Source organism: Diachasmimorpha longicaudata, chromosome 17 (genome assembly GCF_034640455.1).
Source record: "Diachasmimorpha longicaudata isolate KC_UGA_2023 chromosome 17, iyDiaLong2, whole genome shotgun sequence".
Lineage (NCBI taxonomy): Eukaryota > Metazoa > Arthropoda > Insecta > Hymenoptera > Braconidae > Diachasmimorpha > Diachasmimorpha longicaudata.
Window position 1 is genome coordinate 5,732,246 of NC_087241.1, and position 18,594 is coordinate 5,750,839.

The 18,594-nt window shown below is 36.8% G+C and overlaps 4 protein-coding genes across 4 annotated transcripts; 3 read left to right on the forward strand and 1 right to left on the reverse strand.

The window, feature by feature from the left end:
- Positions 1 to 52: 52 nt before the first annotated feature.
- Positions 53 to 18,005, reverse strand: LOC135170615 (neutral ceramidase). The gene is made up of 13 exons (XM_064136604.1): positions 16,355 to 18,005; positions 16,130 to 16,273; positions 15,709 to 15,885; positions 15,430 to 15,557; positions 14,961 to 15,159; positions 14,336 to 14,542; positions 2,897 to 3,214; positions 2,345 to 2,575; positions 2,173 to 2,268; positions 1,946 to 2,116; positions 718 to 833; positions 459 to 627; positions 53 to 283 (listed from the first exon to the last, which is right to left on the reverse strand). The coding sequence occupies exons 1-13, from the start codon at positions 16,487 to 16,489 to the stop codon at positions 260 to 262; spliced, it is 2,115 nt and encodes a 704-aa protein (XP_063992674.1). The 5' UTR covers positions 16,490 to 18,005; the 3' UTR covers positions 53 to 259.
- Positions 6,832 to 9,511, forward strand: LOC135170618 (cuticle protein 18.6-like). Its single transcript, XM_064136609.1, has 3 exons — positions 6,832 to 7,331; positions 8,430 to 8,687; positions 8,905 to 9,511. The coding sequence occupies exons 1-3, from the start codon at positions 7,323 to 7,325 to the stop codon at positions 9,190 to 9,192; spliced, it is 555 nt and encodes a 184-aa protein (XP_063992679.1). The 5' UTR covers positions 6,832 to 7,322; the 3' UTR covers positions 9,193 to 9,511.
- On the forward strand, positions 10,695 to 11,965 carry LOC135170620 (larval cuticle protein A2B-like). Its single transcript, XM_064136611.1, has 3 exons — positions 10,695 to 10,722; positions 10,846 to 11,022; positions 11,479 to 11,965. The coding sequence occupies exons 1-3, from the start codon at positions 10,714 to 10,716 to the stop codon at positions 11,758 to 11,760; spliced, it is 468 nt and encodes a 155-aa protein (XP_063992681.1). The 5' UTR covers positions 10,695 to 10,713; the 3' UTR covers positions 11,761 to 11,965.
- Positions 12,971 to 14,314, forward strand: LOC135170619 (cuticle protein 7-like). Its single transcript, XM_064136610.1, has 3 exons — positions 12,971 to 13,201; positions 13,313 to 13,552; positions 13,936 to 14,314. Exons 1-3 carry the CDS (start codon positions 13,193 to 13,195, stop codon positions 14,215 to 14,217), a joined length of 531 nt encoding a protein of 176 aa, XP_063992680.1. The 5' UTR covers positions 12,971 to 13,192; the 3' UTR covers positions 14,218 to 14,314.
- Positions 18,006 to 18,594: the final 589 nt, after the last annotated feature.

Consider the following 18,594-nt stretch of genomic DNA (forward strand, 5'->3'; position numbering starts at 1 on the left):
TTTTCAGTCTTCACGTGTTTATTCATGGCAAAGAAATAATAGTTTATACCCATTGAAATTTTATATCAGTTTTAATTACTCATTATTGTTGACACTATTGTTTATTGTATGGCACAGATTGGCTTGAATGCCCTCCGCTGTACGTCATTAATAGAGAGACAGAGAGACGATGAATTATACCTAATGAAGGAACGGGAGAAAATTCGTTGTACGTCGTGGTATTTCGGACTGATGTGACTCAATTAGATGTGAATTATCATCATGACTCCGGGGCGGTTTGAACCTGTATCGGATAAAATTTTACAATTCATAGAATATAAATAAATGTATAAAAAAATTATATGTGACTTATTTCTTCTACAATAACTTTTCTATTCCATATTTTTATTGAAAAATATTGGCACCATACAGATTACTGAATCCAGAATTGTATGAGAATCTAATTAGCAAATACTTACTTCAAATATATCACTGAATCCTCGGTAATGGAATACCCCACCTAATATATACCGATAATATCCATTATGCCGAATTCGATATTTGCCAGGTAATACATCCAAGGGAATATCCCATGTGATTTCCACTTGACTAGTGCCGAGAATTGACGACGTACGTGCCCAATAAAATCTATGTATAAATCACAGTATTTCTATTACATTATTTTTCAAATAACATTTCTCGCATCCTAAAGTCAAAAAATATATATTTCTGCTTTACCTAGTTTCCCAATTTCCATCAGTGGCAACTTCAATCCAATTTCCGTTATTGTCGATTCTTTCGACAGTAAGAAAACTTGAATCCGTCATAAGATTATTTCGGGGATGCCCTGATACCTGTGAATAAATTAAAGTGAACGGACTGAACGTGCGCAAATAAAAACCAGTTTGCCGATTCAAATTTTCGGTAGGGATACGGGTTTTCACATATTCAACAATATTTCAAGTAGCAGCAAAAATTGGTTGAAGTCTAACTAAGACAGCCAAGAAAAATTAAATGAATAAATAGTCGAAGCCAAATGAAATCTTCATTTTCTGACTGACTAGGCCATGTTGTTCTTTATTAAAAACAAAAAGATTACGTTTAGTCATATACGGCGTAGATCTCATCCCACAAAGTAGTGAACATCTATGAAAGGTTTATCATATTAGCCTTAAATATATTCGAATAACAATTATCGACAAGTCTAGCTATGGCCTTCAAATAATTTCCCTATTGCTTTAAATATCAAGTCCTTCTACCCATGATTCGAAAGGTATATAAAAAAATTTGCAGATAAACCGTACACATCTTCCCAGAATATTTTTATACGAATTCTCAAGGATAACACGGTGATAATTTCGTTTGATAAACGACAGCTATTTGGGATTATCGTTCTGGGCTAATGGACTGCATCCCTCGTGAGTTTCCTATTATCCCACATATACTTATTCCACATTAAACAGAGGATCACAAATAGATAACACACTCCGAGTGACAATGCCGGCTCATATGTAGGTTAAGAGCTGTGTCTTAAGGACCAAGGCGAATAGAATAATCTATCAGACTTACTTTTATCTTCATAAAAATAAATCTCGAAATAACATTAACTGAAAAAATGGTAGCACTATTTTTGTAGGAACTCATGTTTTTCAAAATGTTTTCAACGGACAATACATATTATCAAATTAAATTAATTTTCATATCGTAGAAATTTGAATGCTAAAATGTGCACGTAAACACGTGCAAATTACCAATTTTAAGGAATTGGCAGACTATTTTTCAAGGCGTAACATTATCACGCGCAAGACGGCATTACCCTCCCCCTTGCCCGGATTGTGCAACTCTGAATTACCTATGCAGCGGCACTTCCATTGGTTATACAATAGTGAAATATATTTTTGAATATTACCATTTGTTTACGGTTAATTCTTAGCATACAAATTTAAAGACGGAATTATATATTTACAAAAATCGCTGAAACTGTCTGTCCGGGACGAACTATCTCTTCGGGTTGCTTCAGACAATCGCCAAAATCGTGTCCCCACCTTGGCGTATCATAAATCACGGGTGTTTGAAGGCTTATTAAATTTTTAGTTGTCATGTCCGGTGGTGAGGGTCCGGGCTCCAATTTGCTACCCTTCGAGAGAAATCAATACTGTACATTTTATAATGTGAAAGTTTATTTCTACTCACATTAATTACTGCCAGGGCCAATTCACGATATTTTTGGAGATAAATCGTCAATGTATGGGGTCCAAAGATAGTCGAGGCACCTTCATACCTTTGAATCTTTGAATAACGGAAATGAAATACCTTGATGTATCCGTGTTCTCCTTAGCATTCTCCTTATAATTATATAAATTACCTCATATTCCTCGGGAGTAGCAATATAATCACTGTACGTGTTGCAAAGCCCAGCAATAACAACTATAGGTTTAACGTGGGTACTTTCCATCACAGTAGATGCAATCGTCTCGCGCATTCTTCTGCCCGACATGGTCGTGAATTCACCAGGCACGCCTGCTATTAAAAAGTTACCGATTGCGACGAGGTGGGTGGACACTATCTTTGGTTGCCATTGATAGGGTAGTCGCATCTTCATAAAGGAAAACCAAAGGGAAAATTCAGTGAATGGGAGAAGGGACACGTCGGCGGGAGCAATGGAAAGTTCATGCAATTTGGATATTTTTCCGAGCTGTCAAATGTCGGACTTGGACAGTTTAGAGCCTCATAGAATACTAACTGCATACTAAGGAACTCAAGCTTTTCTATCACTTACATACTTACTGTCCGTAAATCACCGTTCAATTACAAATATGATATCATCATTTCCACCGTTCTTCATCTATGAATTACACTAATGGACGTGACATTTAAATTCCTACGGCTTTATATCCGATATTTAAAATTGACTTACCCTTCCAGTTGCCAATAGTATGGGCTTAGCTCCATGACACTTGATGTCCTCCTTAGTGGGTGCAGCAACGAAGTTCCTAACAGCGTTCCATACAGGATTCGTTGTCGTTGTACCTTGTTCAAAAGCGAACGAGCCAGGTCCATCGGTCGTACCAGCTGCAAAACTGTAACCCATAGCTGGTAGGCAGGCCTCCACCTCCTCTGTTTGTCCTGTCGTCTCGTTGTAGAATTGTCCTTTTTGTCCCGGCATGCTCACATACCGATGAACTACTCTCACGGAACCTTTCAGTGCCAAGGTTGGCTCCCTTTGCCAAATATTCTGACAGCAGCATAATCGACCGTTCAATTAATTTATTAATTTCATATCATATGCATGAGCAGTGATGATTTTTAGGAAAGCGGCATTGCCATTGATTCAAAAGATAATGCATAATCACTTCTATAATTGTGTTTCTTCGGAATGAGCATAGCTATTGTTTGATATTCCGTATAAATGGTGGATTCGTCACACACTTAGCATATCAAGTGTAACTTCATCGATAACGAAATAAATCTTGAGAATTCATTGTGCCTTCGTTAGGAAAAAGTGTCTTTTAATAGAGTCATTTTATTCATTTATCTATTCTTCTCGGTCCAGAGTCCTTGAGACAGAGTGACTGCCTCCATCCAACAGGCGAGCTATTTTGCTACATTTTCCTGCTTTCATGAATGCATCTTGAGAATTTTCAATGTCATATAGATGACGATAGGATGATAATAAATATGTGACGCGTGTGAACGAGAGAACGAGTATACTCCCATAATCGGCGGCATTTTGTATCCGGCATTACAAAAATAACGCGAGCAACCAAGCAACATTGAACGATATTCAAATGGTTAGGCGCTGAGTTGTGCAAGGGATCTTCTGATTTACTCATTGACACCGCAATGGTAACATTGCGATCCAGTTAAGGCGGAATGCAATAGTGGGGTGAGAAAATAAGTCAGCATATAATATTAAATGTTACTTGAAATGATAATGTGGAACTTTATTTTTTAACAAAAACCCCTTTTCTGGTAAAGCTTTTGTTTCCTCGAACAGAGGGATACCCGGTGATAACTTGTCCTTGAAATACTTGATATGCACCTCATGTTTTCATGTCACTTTTCAACTGAACACACCTCGGGTGTGGCAATTGCTTCTTAGGAAATCTTGAAGGGTAACTCCCCTCTTTACATGATCCCATTGATTGTTCGACGAGGGTATGAGATAACATTCCGTAGCCGCTGAGCCTTCCAAAGACATTGTTGGCAAACTTTTGATGAGCTAAGTCATCCGCATCTTATGTTGTCTTGCCTCATCCCTATGAGTTCAAACTCCCGCTTAGTTCGTGCGTCAGAATGAGAATGTCTGTGTGGGAAAAACCGGAATAGCGCAGTTTGGAAGTAATAGCTTCATTAATTGCACGATTGTAGACGGAATTAGCGATTTTCATCGTTTTTTTTATTTCCTTAATCTCCTCCTGGAAATTTTGAAATCAACCTCTTCATAAATTATTAATACGCAGTGGACAAAATGTCGAGTTGCTTGAAGAGCCAAATGACATGAATGAGAATTGGCATTCAAGACAGTTCGTATTTATTCTGCGAATGCAATTCATCATTGCACGATTTAGGCATATAATATGTACATATGTGTTACTTGAGCATGAGAAACTAGTCTCCGTTCGTCCTCATTAGTGAATCACCAAAGGGTTCTATCATATTCTCCTGATTTTTTTTTATTTATGAATTTTTCTGACTCCCATTCAGCGGTAAAGTTATTTTATTTTTTAATTACTAATTTGATCGAAGTATTTGAATATCCTTAACTGCTCTCTTTGTACATGAGAATTCTCAATCAAACCGTAAAATCCAAGGTGATACGCTACGTCATTGAATAAATCACGAAAAACTGAGCGTTTCATAGTCCTCGAAACGTGCCAAGGATCAGAAAGAGACATTTCACCACCCTTCCCATCGGCCATTCGGCGGCATTCACATGCCCAAGAAATCTCATACGAATAAAGAGTCATCTCTCAGGCTGACGCGCGGGAACCGAGGAAATCGTAGTACACCAAACAACAGCCCCTCCCTCTCCCTTATTTTTCCAACGATGGTTCACATGATTGTATTGAAATGGCAACTCGTAAACAATGCATTGCATAAGTCGGGCAGTGGATTAGTAACACGTCAATTGACGCGGCCGCGACACCACGATATACATAATACGTACATTGCTGAGATTTAGATGGGAGTGAGTGTGAGGTAATGTATATTTCCCATATATTCCAATGATTTATTGGAAGGATAATTGTCTCACCTTGTGCGCTTAATCTAGGTAAGCTTTTTCCTATATTTTCCCAAAGTTTTAAAAATACGCTCTTCCATTAGGTTCCTTTTTACGGTTATTTATATTGAAATTATGTTTTGTACAATTTATTATATCTAGTGAGGAGCTATGACTTCAATGCTCAGTACGTCGCAATTTTCCACGAGAGCCTCGAAACCTTTAACCCACCTTGAAGCAACGAGTAACAACCACTGTTTACCGCCTCCGAGATGGCTCTATACTGTTGTATGTACTGTATACATACAAATACTACGCTCTATTTATCTGTACCAAATGCCAAGCACCTAGGGACTGATCTCACTGAGAGTCACCTGGGAAATTAAAATCAATCTAAATCTGCAGTTTACCCAACCATTAACCTGACGTGCACTGCAAATATTGATTATAGGACTTATTTTCAATGATTAAAGTGGAACATCCAGTTCATCTAATAGCAATAATAGTAATAACAAATGATTTCTCAATGCTGATGGGATTCCTTTCGTGATTAACATATGTTAATTATAAGTCTCATAATATATATTCTTTTTCTCGTGCTCTTGTTGCCGTGAATTGCAACGATTCGTAGTAACAGTGACTGAATGCTCTGTGCAATCCATACTTTTGTACATGCTGGTCTCACACCCGTGGTTCACCACAAATACGGGTTTACGAAACCACATTACCACACGTGAAGGAGCATGTAATAAATGGATGTACGCAAGATGCATTCTTTATTGTCAAAGAGGAAACTCTTTCCGGAAATCGCAGTGAAATTTTCTCCAGTTTCATTGATAATCACATCGCAATTTCTAACGTTTCTAGCTTCAATCGGTCGTTCCACGTTGAAGTTGTTTTCGCGGAAATGAAAATTATAGGCGAATCTTCTATATTTTAAGGGTGTGATTTAAAAAAAGTTCCTTTAGTATAATTGATATTAAAAAAAATATTTCATTATCCTTACTGTATAAACACGCGCGCTGTTTCCTAGTAGAGAAAAACCTCTCCAGATATAGTTTTAATGGAAATTTATCAAAAAATTAAGTTGGCTCAGTATAGTTGATCACTTGACAATAGAAATATTAGATTGAACTGATCACACAGTGATCAGGCATGAAAAAGAAATTTCACTCGAGTTTGTACTCACTGATGGAGTGAAATCCACTTAACATGCAAATTCTTCCATCAATTTGTCCAACAAATTCATAATCAAACGATAAACCCGACGAATATAATTGCCCTACAGATCGGTATTTAGAAAACATCTCGTAATTCAAAAGAGATAACAGATTTTTCGTAAAGGTCTTTTTGTGGCTTTCTCCTCATTTCATAAAAAAAATTTCCACAATAACAGCTCAATTTCTTCAAATGCGACATTAACCGAAATTCATCTTGAAGTTATCTTCCGCCTGCATTGATTTTTATCATCCCAATTAATGATTTCACTGATGGCGTCCTCGGTCAACATGTCCCTAAGCAGTTCCACCAGCCTTTCAAGATCCGTAGTTCGTAAATATTTTAAATTGCCTAAAAACTTGAAAGACGAAGCAAATAAAAAGTAATCTGGGAATTATATCAAGTAGATTCTGAGGTACTTGATCCAGCTTTCTCGCCTTACACAATTATCAAAAAAATATTGTTGTTCTCTCATAACAAATGAGACATCTACATGCCTGAACTTCATTCATTTCCCATGTTATAAAGTGTGTGGAAGTATTCACTGTAAAATAAAAATTATCTCAACACGTAAAGAAATCATTGATTCTGTGATTTTTCTTATCCCCCTTGCAATGGAATAGTGAGATCCGAAGGAATAATATCCCAAACCTTGAGAAAATACAAATGGACACATATGTGGGAGGGTTAACCAGAAGAAGGCATTGTTAGCTCTTCTATCCGGAACGGGAGCCCCTCTTGTGTTGGTGGCGGGTGGGAGATGGATATAAGTACACTCAACGGGGATGATGCCTATCAGTATCTTCGCGCTCTCAACCTCAGCGACGTTAGCTCTAACGACGAAAACGAGAAGAAAAAAAGAAAATTAGTGTGAGACTGACTGAAAGTGAAAACGGAAGTCATGATTAAGGTACGCGAGTGATTCCCATGTATAATTGTGGTATTTATCGTGTCGCACTGTTAACAATTTTATACGAAGAGACTTAATTATCTTCTCAAAAGAAAAGAGAATAGATAATGAAAACCATACAGGGGACCGTATTTTTATAACGAATCTTCAAAACAAACCAATTCACCGAACAAAAATGTAGAGAAATCTGGGAAAAATTAGTCGAAGATTTGTCGAGCAATTGGTGTGCGATATCTTGAATTTTTTTTACATATATACCATTATCGTCAATTTTCAATAAGCGGATAGAATAATAAAAGGATTGTTTCAAAAAAATCATCATTATTATTTTACAAATGTTCTCGAAAACGATAAAACGATAATTCATAAATAATAAAAACTACAAATAAAATTGGTTTTTTGGATCAAACATTGGAAGTAGCTAAATCAAACAGTCTTATTAATTTTATTTTGCAAATACCTCTGGTTCTACTCAATTTAATAGAAGTAGTAAAGACTGTCTTGTCCAATTTATTTAAGAATCTTTCCTTCAAATATACACACGACATAATCTCTGGAAAAATTCAAGGAAAGCGAAATTCTTTGAGAAACTTCAGTATCATGATACTGAGAAGCTGTTTCAATTTTTTTCTTCTCAAGTCCTCCACAGAGTCAACCATCGAATTCCTCGATTGGAAACCCACCCACTTTTCCAAATTTTCTAAATGAAATTTTGTTTGAAAATAAAAAAAAAAGTGTTGTGTCATTTCGTTCTCTCCATATTTAACGACAAGACTTATGGTAAATACTTGATTAAAATGCTCATAAAAAAAAACAGCTGTTGAATGCGTGAAAGTGGCAACAGTAAAACATCAGACCGTCCCTGCTGACTCGACAGTTGGAGTCAAACGGGAAAGTGACAAAAAGTCTCATTGCTTGCAGACGAAACAACAATCATGTGCGAATATAAAGAAGCCACCGAAGATGTTCCTCACGATACATTGACTTTCCCATCTTTTAGTTTCCGTATTGGAAGTAGGAAAAATAAACGGAAAATTCCGGGTTCATATCGTAAAAATGTCCAAATATTGATTAATAAATTTTCATATTAATTTTTAGCTACTGAGTCTGCTACTAGCCTCAACAGTTTGGTCCACCGGAGCTGTCCTTATTGGCCATAACGGCGGCCACGGACACTATTATCCCGATTATTCCGGGTATGAAACATTGACGAACGACTACGAGACTCATCACGTCGTACCAACGGTCTCCGTACCTGTACATTCTGTCTCGGCCGCACCTTTTCTCGCTCACGAACATCATCCCCATCACGCTCTCGCCAATCACGATCCTCATAATGAGGATCACGATTACTATGTAAGCAATATTTTATTCTCAATGATTTCATAATCTAGACATTCATGTAATGACTTATCTGGGGAGTAAAAATCACATAATAAAAATCGCCGTGTTTTCATGAGGGGGTGCCACCGTTGGTTGAGTCTCATTGTTACCTTCATATCCAAGTAATTAATTTTTTCAGTAGTAACTCCATCTAAATGAGTCCCTAACATTAGCTATTTTTCTGCTTCAGTCTCATCCGAAATACACCTTTAATTATGGTGTCCATGATCCTCACACCGGTGACGTAAAAACCCAGCACGAGGTACGTGATGGAGATGTCGTTCATGGCTCCTATAGCGTAAACGAACCAGACGGCAGTGTACGAATTGTCGAGTACACAGCGGACGATCACAACGGTTTTAATGCTGTAGTCAAAAAGGTCGGACCAGCTACCCACCCCTCACCCATTCACCTTGCTAAATACGTGGAAGCGACACCTGAATACTACGGTTATGAATTCGATAAACATCATTTTTAAGATTGAATGGAGAAAGTGACGAAAACGAAGGAAAATTAATCATAAGAAAATCCGAAACGATCAGACCGATCAGAAAAATTCACTGACATGTATTCACTACAGATTTGTTACTTAAAATTACTTCCGTGTCGGACAAACGAAGATCTCATAACTTTCATACAAAAAAAAAGCAATTTAAAAATGCCGCAGTATTCATTCTACTTAAATGTGTCCTAATCCAATTAAATGTCTTTCTAAATCATAACTACCAATTATTTGTTAAACTAAATTATCGCATTTGTACTTTGATAACTTAAAATAAAAGAAAGAAAGAAAAACACTTGGAAAATTGTTCATTCCAATCTACATCCTTCATCATTCATCGAAAATATTGACCTCATTTATATTTTCATAATGTGCACTAGGAAGAAACCCAAAAGATTAAAATAAAATTATTCTTCTGATTTATTTTTCATTGCAAAATTGCAAATACGGAAATCATTAAACGAAAAATCTCGGGACTTGTTCTTTATATTTATTCTCCATTCTCAATAAATACTCTCTCTGAAATACAAATAGCAAGTCTCCCTCACCATCCATGAGGAAATCGTGACTGACAATCTTTTGCGAAACGTTTTCAATCCAGGAAACCACCGTAGAATTTTCTCGTATCAAGATAAATGACTGTTTGCCTAATTTACATAAGTCTCTTATACATAGTTTTTTTGTATGAAAAAATAATTGTAAGACTTCCATTCATTGTCACCCTCATGATCTTAAAAAGAGCCATGGGAAAAGTAAGAAAATATGATATTACTCATTACAAATACAAACGGCTTTTTCATCAAACCGAGTGAGTGTTAAACTCCTTAAATAGCAAACTTTTACTTTAGGAAAGAGGAAGCGTGTATAGATCCATTGTCTCCTGAACGTTGTTTGAATAATGAACTGTATCTACAGACAGGGGACAACAAAAAATCGAGTGCAGGGGAAGAAAAAAAATAGAATTAGTTACGAGAAAAAGTCACTCCATATTCATGATTTCTTATTGTCTAAGGCTCCGACATTTAGGATTTTCCTTCTCCGTGCAATTAAAGCGCTGAAATTTTAAAACTCGAGAGGAAAAGTTTGTTATTTATTCAATAAAGATGATCTAAAAACAATGCCTCATTCAGAATCGAATCGGAGCTTATAGTTGTGAAGATGTAAATTGCAATGTTCTTGCGTTTGACAAAAAATTAGTGGGAAAAGAATAAACATCATTAGAATTATGAATAATTTCAGTGTTCTCCGTCATAATCGGTTCAATTGAATTATACGCAATCACGTTATTGCGTAAACTTTCTACAAACTTGAAAAAAGACTCCATTGCACTAAAATACATCGCGACCTTGCTACATAAAAACACCTAAGCCTCAATGTTGGCGGGACACCAATGATCACTCTACTGTAACCAATCTTACGGATTTTCATAGGTATAAATTATAGTGAAACTGGCGTATTTGCAAGCAGTGCTATTGTCACCGTGGCAAAGAAACAAAAATGTATCAGGTAGGTAACAATACGCACGCACTACTTGAAAAGGGAGAGTTCATAAATTTTTCGAATAATTTACGTAAGTTTTTTTTTTCTCCATGTCTACTTTAATGAGGTAAACTGGAATTTCATTTCTAGTTTTTGACCATTTTTATTATCTTGGCGATCGGATGCCATGCACTTCCCTACACGCATAAATATATTTACGATGATAGTTACTCGCAACCGCCAGTGCTTTACCAACCAGCTATTGTCAAAGTTGGATATCCAGTTGTTCAGCCTAATTATGATGACCATGATTCCCACGACGATTATGTGAGTTGAAAAAAAATCTTTTCATTAAGACATTTTAATAATTTAATTGACGAAGGATTCAAATTTACATCAGATTATCAGCGAGGTGTAGAGAGCGTGAACACGCACTTTTTCGAATATTTTCATCAAGTTGCTTTAATAATTTACCTGAAGGAGGCTTAAAATTTACATTAGATTATCAGCGGGCTATAATCCCTTGTAAACACGCACATAACGATTGACCGATAGACTGAATGACCGTTAACGAGGCTTTTCTAACTATAGATACCAATTAGTGAACGAATCCAAGCGTCTTTTACAGTTTAATGGATTCAATCATTTCCGATCACCAAAAGGGTCGGATTAAAAAACTGATAAATAATCCGATTCATTAAACTTATATTTTTCACGTGAATATTTCTTTTTTAAGAAATAAGAATTATGTTAATGTGTTGATGACGATCCAATTATTTTCAGGCATACCCACAGTACACATTCGATTACGGTGTGAATGATCCTCACACTGGTGATGTCAAGCATCAGGAAGAGATAAGGGAAGGTGATGTAATCAAGGGTTCATACAGTCTCGTTGAACCCGATGGAACTGTTCGTGTTGTGGAATATACAGCTGATGACCACAACGGTTTCAATGCAGTTGTCAAGAAAATTGGGGTCGCTGCTTACCCCCTGGCTGTTAACGACCACGCAGTCCAGCCGTACGTTGTTAATTACGATCCCAGTTATATCGGAGATTATTGAGAGGAAGAGACAAAGAGAGAAAAAAAAGACAATTCCAGAAGCTTCCGGGAATTCCATGAATGACGTTGATGAAGAGGTGTCAAATAATTGGAGCATTGTTGAGTTCAACTGAGGCAGGAGGAAGGAAAATAATGAAAAAATTTAATCGCATTCTTAATTTAACCTGAAATTCTTTGTATGTTTAAAATAATGAATTTTCAAAATATTGAAAGTATTTCAATGATTTATTTATCTTTATTCCTACCTCTACCTACGAGTTTTCTACCTATGGTGAATGGATGATAAAGTTATTGAAATAGCCATAGTTCTTTGCGTAAGGACGTGAGACCCAGTGTGACAGCCAAGTCCGTTCGCCATTGATACGTCCGTTTCGATACACATACAACTTGTACTCATTGCTTCACTCCGTTACATATTAACCAGTATTAAGTGAAATTTGCCCAGCAAGAGGGAGTTGTTAAGAAGAGGGAAAAAAACATTCGGCGCCTGTACTTCCATGAAGCCGTTAGATCGGACGTAACACTTATCCTTTTCGTCAATCTAATCTCTGTTTTGCCTTTTTTCATGAATCAGTTCTGATTACTTCTGATTCGTTTCGTCATTTATTACAACAGAGATTTGTTTATTGAAGATAAGCAATGCGAATAGGTGACTGATGAGTGATTGTCAGTTGTAAACAATCGATTCTATTGGGAACGAGGGCCAAGTATTGAAACCAGTCGTTATAACTCCTATTGTCACGTTCTAATAATGAAGACTGTAATGACTCGCGCTTAGAGTTGTGAATGAACGGAGGACATCTTGAATGGCGAATATTATACGCGCAAAGAATATATCATATATTCGTGTATTATTTCATTTAATTGATTGATTAATTTTCATATTGAATAATGAAAATAAAAAATTCATCGTTAAAAACTAAACATTTTCTTCTCTGTTCACTCACGTACGCCCTATCGGTATTTCAGTGTTTACCTTGAGTGGCACCCATCAGCCGTAACATGATCTTACGCGCCAAATCGCAGAGACCATTAAAATCCTACTGGTCTCTTTTCCTTCATAATCACAGACACAATCATGTTTTTTCACATGATGCAGCCACTTTTTACCAACTCACATACCCGAGAGAAAATTCCCACCCACCGCTATTCTCCCGACCTTCAGCCGCGTTAATTTCCACGACCAGGGCACTGCCGAATGAATATACAAAAAACCAACTACTCAGTTTAATTGTCGCGGTAGAAATAAAAAAGAAATTACGTACGTAACCTTGAATTGCACAACTCTTAGAGCACCTGAAGAATTGAACAACATGGGAGAGGGACTACTGCCACGCACTACAGTTGTTTGAGTATAAAAGTTCCCGACGCAACTTTAGGAATATCAGTCGATTAACATTGTCCATCCGCGGATAATAGCCCTCAAGGAAACCATGCTCAAGGTACAGTTACTTATAATAAAAATTGAGTGAATTGTCTAATGTTCAAAGATAATAGTTTTCACAAAGCTTAAACGGCCTAATTTTTTTTTAAGCAAAAATTTAAATTTTCAGTTTGTCGTTCTTGTAACAATGGCTGTCACCAGCCAGGCAGTTTACATTGGTCACAACGGTTATAATGATTATGGATATGGGTATGATGGGCATGCTCTCACTCACACGGCAATTGTAGAGCCCGCAGTCACTCAAGTGGCTTATGGAGTGAATCCTCAAGTTTATGGAAGTTATGAAGCTTATCCAACTTATCCAACTCATCATGACGGATATAACCAGCATGATCATCATGGTCACCATGTAAGTCTCGACCGATTTTAGTCCGTGAAAATAGGGAATTTATGTGGGTCATACAGTACATTATGGGAATGTTGTTTGCAATTACTCGACATTTGAAGAATCTAAAGATCTTTGGACGAGGACAAACTGGTTTTTTGAATTTCCCACATATATTAATTAAGTGACCTATTTTCTAATTTTCTCCACACTTCTCTGATGCCGGACACAATTGTAAACCAATAGAGTGGTTCTATGGAAAATTCCCCTGTCTTGCAGGAAGGACTTTTGCAATTAAATTTCCTGATCTCTCATTACGACCAGCCCTCAAGAGAAATTTTACAGTCCTTAAATAAAGGAACATTCCTATGAAAATGGCTCATCCATGTTCTCATTACTGATTACAGGCACCTGCTAAATACGCCTTTAATTACGGAGTAAATGATCCCCATACCGGTGATGTCAAGAGCCAACACGAGGAGCGTGATGGAGATGTTGTGAAAGGATCATACAGCCTAAACGAGCCTGACGGCACAATTCGAGTTGTCGATTACACAGCTGATCCGCATAATGGGTTCAACGCTGTTGTTAAGAAAATCGGCCACGCTGTTCATCCAGCTCCCGTTGTGAAACACATTGTTCCTCATTATCCAGCCCATCGATATTTGAGCCACGATTACGAATATTAAAAGTTATTTCCAGTAACTTTGATTTTTTTCACAATTTGTATATGAATGATGAGCTGTGTAACACTGCCTTTATGGAAATAAAATCAGTTCTTGAATATAAAAAGTCTCAACTACTTACGATTGCTTCGGCAAAAAGTTTCCTAGCGATTATGCTGGTACTTTCAAACATGTCCTTTCCTGGTCCTGACGCAAAACACATTTCCTTTTTACCAGGACAGGTGTATTGCTCTGAACATTTCTTCCCCGAATATTCGCACTTCGGCCCTTGCGTGTTGGGGGAGACGTCACCCAAGTTACTCGACGCAAAAGCCGCTACAAATTTCCCCTGGAAAACAGAGAATATTCCCGAGAGATCATACTTCTTGTACTTAAATATGATTTCAAGGAAAAACTCAATCTCGAAATATTTAATATTTTAATGAATTTCTTAATACACTCTCAACGCTTCAATATGTACTCCATTCATAATATGAAATAGGACCATGCTGATGAATGATAATTTATTTGAAGTATGAATTGCAAACATAAATAATGATGCTTCGGCAGGGGATGTTGTCCCAGAAGTATGTACACAATTTTGTGGAATTCATAGAATGACAAAATGACAATTACAGAAATGCTATGCTATTTTCATTGTTTTTTTCACCTCCAGTGAAATATTAAATATTCAATTAGAAGGTAAACGAAGGCAGAAATAATGGAGCTTGTGAAAGCAATAAGTTGTCGACGATTCTGGACTTTACCTTTCCCGGCATCGAATTTTTATTCATGTGCTCTTCGAATAAAAGAGCTGCGTAGCCAACGTTGTCACTGGAGACGAGGCGATTAGTATTGTTCATGCTGGTTGGATGCACTGCAAACCAGTTAATGACCCCCAGAGGACTGCTGTCTTCTGCTACAAATTGTAGCTGAGTCATCATCTTATCTACATTGTATTTGTATCTGAAGAAGGAAAAAAAATGTAATTGTGTAGTTTCATTCATAGGAGTTTTATGAATTGTCATTAGAAATTTTGGCATTTCCCGGACAAGTATGTGTTTCTAAAATACTTTCCGTAATTCAAGGCACAAAAAATTCAATGTAGAAAGGAAACGGAACAATGGAAACGAGATAAAGTGGATACTACTCTGAAAAAAAACCTCAACAGTACGATTTCTAAATTCTAAAGGGTGTATTATTTCCAAACTGCTCAATTATATGTATTTCACTCACTTATCTCTCTCAGTCTGGGGGTTATTCAAATACGCCTGAGGGCTTCTGTTGATGTTTGCATTCAAAATCTCCCCTAGGCTCACAAAAATCTTTCCAGGGACCACGGCATCATGCGCCCGTTCAATACTCTGCAATTTGACATATCAATTTGAATAACGAAAGTGTGTTAAGCAGAAGATATTTCCACTAAAAGAAAATCCAGCAGCATATAGAGGAATATGTAACGCATCAACTTGAACTCCAGGAAAATTTTAAAAAATGATTCTTTCATTCCCATACCTTTGTAATTCCGTTAATGATAGCCCAAAAGCTTTGCTTTATGAATCCAAATGTGGTGAGATCGAAAAGAGTGTATAAATTACACCCTCCAGGACTCGAGTGCGTGTGGGTTGCACTTATCATAACATTTTCATCTGTATAAAGATCACCATATTTTTTTTTTAGTTGAGCTATCACCTAAAACAAAAGAAATACAACTGGAAATTTATTATTTCAAGAAATACGATATTCTAAGAGAATACATAATTCTCTACATTTACAATAAAGAAATAAAAATAGTAAAGCTTTAAAATCAGTAGAAGGTATTATGTGAGATATTTTTTTGGAAATTTGAGATATTTCAAATAGTCTTTATATGAGTTAAGAAATAAAGCTTGAAACATCCTAAAATAAAAATGATTGGAGAATGTTGGATTCTTACAGCGGAGCGCACGTCATGACCAATCATCGCACTTTCCACACTAACGAATACAAATCTTTCAATTCCATCGTCAATTATGAAACTACGAGCAAAAGTGCGAAGGTGAAGGCCTGTACCCTTTTGGTCCATTTTCGCATATCCCATCTGAAAAATTATGAAATAAAGGTATCGATTAAATTTTTGGAGTTGCCGTGAAAAAAAAATAATTTTTGAAAAAATACTCACAAAAACAATTTCAGCAACAGGTCCTGTTGAATCAGCAATACCTACACCAATACTGTAGGAGGTAATGAGGTGAGGAAAGGCCATTACAAAAATAAGTAGAAGGCACACGGGCCGAGTAATCCATCCTGAATCCATTCGTTTTCACAATGAGCCGTCCTTCTTAACGGCTATCTCCGCACAACTGACTCGAGTCGCTCTCCACATCCCGGCTTTTCCCTCAACGCGTCACCTAACGACAGTGTCCGGATTATCGCAGCATCGTGGCCACTTGTACTGTCGCTTAGTCACCGTGATGATAATAATATCACTGAGTTCTTTTATCGCGCACGAAAAATAAATTTTGTACAAATAACCGGTCAGAATAATTTCATATATTTATTTCGCTGCACTTCATTCAACAGCTCTAACACCATATCAACAACAAACGGAACTAAAATGGAGTATTTCCGCTAGCCCATTGTGTGTCACTTATGAGATTACTTGGCAACATGAAGAACAGCACTATTTCGACGAATAAAGTAAAAATTTAAGCCGAAGAAGAATTTCATAGAACTCATTTCACTATTCAGCCTTTGAAGTTATCTTTGATCCTAAAGCAATAATTCCATAGCTTCAGAAAATGTGGAATGATCGAAGAAGTGAGACTAATTGCGGAACTGAATCATACATCGCATCAGGGTGTCTCAATTTTTTTTTTCGTTCGCTCACCCCTCTGTTTTTTTTCCCAAATCTTCTGGTTTCTCTTGTTCCTCTAGTTAACTTCTTCCTCAACGTTCATGGCAGGGATAAAACTTTTTACGGTCGAAGGGGCCATCTACTCCCAAGAAAAAAAATGGGAATTTTTCTCAAATTTGGGGAAATTTTATCGTAACAGTACTAGATTTTGCTCAACCGAAAAATTGTCATTTTGTCCCGCACTCGTACTAGAATTTCTATAGCAAATTGTTTCTCTGCATTGTCGACACACACCGGAACCATTTAGCTCTCGACGTCACGTAAGGCCTTCACAAAACGGCCGTCAAATTTTCACGTTTATGGTTTACTTGGACATCACCAGTCGGGGTCATTATCGTTTTGAAGGGTCGTCTATTTCGGACAGATAATAGAATTCTGAGTATCACATGTTCATGCAGTAGAAAAAATATCTTATCTTGGGGAGGAATTCATCTTTTTCGCAAATAATAAAAAGTGAAAGATTCCCGTTTTCCTTGAGCTCAAATGCAGAAAGGCCTTAATTTCGCAATTTAGTTTATCGCATGATTGAATGTGTGATTGAGTTTTCGGAGAGGTAAGCAGATGGAGCAGTTATTTGGTAATTCACGAATACTATCATAGTGAAATAATTCGTCTGTTCTTCAGGGCACGAAGAGAAATTATCTAAAAAAATTCCACTGCACTGGCTCAATGATATTTCTTCGCATCATTTTCTTCTTCCTCTTCCTCACAGTTTATTGATTCACTTCTGATAATATTCATTATAACTTGGGATGAATCATCATTGCCAATGACTTTCTACTTCACTTCGGTATCACATCAGTATATTACTTTATGTATCGTCCACTGCGCCTAATGTCAGAGATATACTCATTGTAAACTAACTGTTTCTAACTCGAGTAGAAAATAAACAGCGTTACTGAACGCAACTGCAACCACTGTCACTTTCGATCGGCCAGTAAACCCGTCCCAATGGGTGCCGTGCTACATCAACTGGAGAAAGTAAGAGGAAAAAATATCTTACACAATTGCCTCCCAATCTATTCGACTGGTATAGTCACATGACAACGTCATACGAATGAATAGAGCTATTGATTATACGCTAATTGTTATTGGGATATGAGTGACCGTTAATATATAGAAAAAAGTAATTTATATTTAAATTTATACCTAGGGGCAGAGGTAAATCAGAAGGAGTTTTTATAAAAGGCAAATAATTTTCATTTTATTTCCGTCACACAACGAGAATATTATTTTCAAAGAAATTCCTCAGTCCATTCAGGATGTCTTGTCATTCGGAGTTATGTGGTACATTGCATTACGAACACGAACGTCTATGGAATTTGATTGAAACGCAAAATCAAAATGTCGCGTATAAAGAAGAACAGTCAAATTGTGCGTGGACAGAAGTCATTCAACCGATGAATATAAAATTATTTCAACATAACTGGTCATAAATGTGACGGCCAACATTAATTGCTTTAAAAAAGCTGACGATGAAAAGTAATACGACCATTGCACTCGGT